The sequence below is a fragment of the Leptidea sinapis genome, chromosome 6 (genome assembly GCF_905404315.1).
Source record: "Leptidea sinapis chromosome 6, ilLepSina1.1, whole genome shotgun sequence".
Classification (NCBI taxonomy): Eukaryota; Metazoa; Arthropoda; class Insecta; order Lepidoptera; family Pieridae; genus Leptidea; species Leptidea sinapis.
Genome location: NC_066270.1, coordinates 11,239,849 through 11,243,749, shown reverse-complemented (window position 1 = coordinate 11,243,749; position 3,901 = coordinate 11,239,849). Strand labels below are relative to the sequence as shown.

The following is a 3,901-nucleotide window of genomic DNA, read 5'->3' as shown; positions in this document are numbered from 1 at the left end:
GTCTATCTCTTAAGAATAACATACGGTAAGGTAATGCAAAAGCTGTTTTCAAAAATACGATATTAATTCTTATCATTTTATTACTAGATAATATTATAAGTATAATTATTCAGAATAACGTTATTATTTCATTTTTAACTCATTACCCTTGAATACACATTTCCGAGATTTTAATGAAAATACGAGATGAGACGAGCATGATGTTCAGCTGATGGCAATTGATACGCCCTTAGGTCACCCGCTCAGGATTCTTGAAAAACCCAAATATTCTGAGCAGCACTACAATTTTACTCGTCACCTTGAGGCGTAATATATTAAGTGTCATTTACCCAGTAAATCCACTAGATACGGCGCCCTTCAGACCGAAACACAGTAGTATTTACATATTATTGCTTCACGGCAGAAATAGGCAACGTTGTAGGCCCCATAATCTAGCATCCTGTGCAAAGGAGCCTCCCACTGGTAAAATTAAATCGATGGCTATAGGCTATAGACTTTATTCCCGAATACTTACATCATTATTTTTCTATTAACAGATCAGCGTTTAAAGGGTCTTGTTATAATTATAAAATAATATTTTGAAAATAATATTTTTAAGTTCAAGTACATGATAAACAAATTAATTGTTTGTACTGCTAACGGTAGGTGTAAGATGTTGTAATACATATCTTTTTATATCTCATAAACACCGTATTTACTAAAGCTAATATTCGCGTTACTGAATTGCCACCAAACACTTTTAGTCTTGATAAGATATCTTTATATTTAAGCTCACAACTATCTACAGCCGACGTTTTGTTAAAGCAATAATATTTTCCTTCTCGCACCTCGAGGTACAGACGTGTTTGTTCGCGAAGTATTCTATAAAAACGCGATTGAACATTTTAATACGTAATCCGAGTGCATTGACGTTTGAAGATAGATAATAGATTGATAATCTATAATGACATTATCTCCTGCATCCCAAATAGTGAACGTAATGAACAATTTAGAAAATGTGAATGAGAAAAACAAATCAATTCAAAGATGGCAGTATGTCCATTGGAAGGCGATACTTGCAGAATTTCTGTCAACGTTTTTGTTAATTTGTTTGGGATGCATGTCGTGTATTCCTTTAGATGGATTCCAAGTTCAACCCCCGTTGTACTCCGCGTTCGGGTTCGGTCTTATAGTTCTGTTCAACATTTCCGCATTTGGACACCTTTCTGGAGCACACATGAATCCATCGGTGACTTTGACGGCAGTGATTTACGGAAAAATGTCTATAACTCTGGGATTGGGATACGTAGTGGCACAGTGTCTTGGTGCAATCGTTGGCTACGGTGTTTTGGTGGCAGTGTCTCCAGTGGATTTAGTGCCAGGAGCGGTTTGTACCACTCAGCCCCACATCAACCATTCACTATATCAATCTGTTATAGTTGAGATAATTTTATCAGCTGCACTGGGTTTTATCAATTGCGCTGTTTGGGATCCGATGAATGAAAGGAAAAATGAAGCAAATGCTTTGAAATTTGGTTTCACTATTGCAGCGTTGTCTATTGCCGGAGGTCCTCTAACAGGTGCCAGTATGAACCCAGCTCGTTCGCTTGGACCTTCTCTTTGGACTAACAATTGGAACGCTCATTGGATATATTGGGTGGGTCCATTAGTTGGAGGTGGTTTAGCAGGAGTTTTCTACAGATTTACATGGCTTAGCAAGCCTGGATCTGAGTCATGAAAAATTATTAAGTATAAAATAAAATAGCCTTTATTATTACTAGTAACTTAATTTTTGTTATAAATAAAACTTAAATTAGCTTAACTAGTAATTTGTCTCTCGACAAAGGCCTTCTCTAAGGACTTCCACTTCATTCGGTCTCTAGCAACTCTCATCCAGTCCGGTCCTGCTATCCTTTGAAAATCATCCTCCCACCTTCTAATCTGACTACCTTTCCTTCGTTTCCCGTCTCTTGGATATCATTCTGTAACGGTTTTTGTCCATTTCCCTTTCTTTTCCCTCAAAATGTGTCCAATCCATTTCCACTTTTGCCTATGACACATCTTGTGTGCGTTTCTGAATATTGTCTGACTGTAATAATGAAAAAGTATTATTTACTCATAAATATTAACAAAATAATTACTAATGTTGGATTGTGTCCAGAGTCAATTGGTTTTGTGAGGTTTTTTAGTATTCTTTTTGTAATTATATATATATAATATCATTGGGTTCGAATCCCGGTAGGTGCAATCATATATATTATGAATATGAATGTTTGTTTCCGAGTCATGGATGTTTGTGTAAAAGTGTGTTAATATTATATTAATAATTACAATAGTTGTGCATATTATTGAGTTGTAATAATGTTCCGCAACTTTGTGCTAATCCATTGGTAACTTTAAGTGTCTAGAAAACCTTTATTTTTATTTATAACAAACAAGTTTTAAGTCACGTGTTAATGCACATATTTGTATATATAAATGTCGAATGATGAATCATACTATGTACAGTGTGTTTGTAAATAGCCTTGACCACAAGTAACCTTTATGAACTTTAGAAGTTATATTAATGAAACTTATAACGCCCGTTGTCAATATACTATCTATAGATAGAGATAAAATACTACGTTCTACTGTCAGTAATTAGCTGTCAATAATCTGAAGCTGTCCCAATTTACTCGATAAGTCATTCATATCGCCTTATATTGGGACGCGTGAATTGCAATTTCCATACAAATTTTATATCGCTGGTAAGCTATACGTCGTCCCATTCACAGACAGCGAGCACGGATAAGGTGAGTAACCGTCGATAAGTTTATTGGGACAGAAAAGTCAACGATAGTTACGATTTTCATCTTAAGTTAGAGATAGATTGAATATTGGGAACGGCCGTACATGAACGAATGATAATGTTAGGTATGTGTTATAAGTGTAATTTTATAAGTATTATTAATAATAATGATTTATTGTGAAATTTATTCCTTTATTACAAATTTAATGTTATGTACGAAGTATGATTACAATTTACAAGTAATACATTTATTTTGGATTATTTTAAAGTAAGTTAAATAATTTGAACTGTTTTTTTATAAGTGACTGAATTTTCGATACTTATGTAAAAAAAATCCGTTGTAAATTGATAAAATAATATATAATTCGCCTGTAACAAATTATATGAAATGTTGTATTCTTGTATAGACAATTTGTTATTTTTTTAAATGATAACCCTCACTTTTGCATTAATTACACAAATAAAATTTAAAAACAAAATTTATGAACGTTGCGGAACTCAAACGGTTGGCTCAGTGGAAGAGCGCTCGCATGGAACGCGAGAGGACAAGGTACGAGTCTCGCATCATTCATAAATTTCGATTATATAATTCATTTGTGTAATTAATGTACTATCTACCCATGAAATAGAAAAAAAAATCGATTCATTGGTCAGATTGCATCGTAAATGAAATCTACCACGGAAAAATTTACGACTTCATACAAATGATAATACCATACACTTAGTATATACTGTCGTATAGAGCACCTAACAGAAAATGAGCGACCACTTTCGTTAGCTGATGGTTTGATATTCAAAGTACTAACGACCGTTGCCAATATACTATCTACAGACTGAGATAAATTACTACCTTCTACGGTCCCAATATACCCAATCACACATTCTTATCGCCTTATATTGGGTCGCGTGAATTGCAATTTCCATACAAACTTCTATCGCTGGTAAGCTATACGTCCTCCCATTGACAGACAGCGTGTACGGGTAAGGTGAGTTACCGTCGATGACTTTATTGGGACAAAAAAGACAACGATAGTTACGATTTTTATCTCAAGTAGGCCACAACCGGAGATAAACTGAATATTAGGAACGGCCGTAACGCGGTAATACCAAACATAGCTGTCTGTTGAAGACTTG

The 3,901-nt window shown here is 34.6% G+C and overlaps 1 protein-coding gene across 1 annotated transcript; it reads left to right on the top strand.

Annotated features, from left to right (window-relative positions):
- Nucleotides 1-807: 807 nt before the first annotated feature.
- LOC126965096 (aquaporin AQPAe.a-like) lies at nucleotides 808-3,156 on the top strand. The gene has a single exon (XM_050808559.1). The coding sequence runs from the start codon at nucleotides 944-946 to the stop codon at nucleotides 1,715-1,717; it is 774 nt and encodes a 257-aa protein (XP_050664516.1). The 5' UTR covers nucleotides 808-943; the 3' UTR covers nucleotides 1,718-3,156.
- The last annotated feature ends 745 nt before the right edge of the window (nucleotides 3,157-3,901 follow it).

What these genes read in the sequence shown, in the direction of transcription:
- LOC126965096 (XM_050808559.1), top strand. Translation starts at nt 944, where the DNA reads ATGACATTATCTCCTGCATCCCAAATAGTGAACGTAATGAACAATTTA.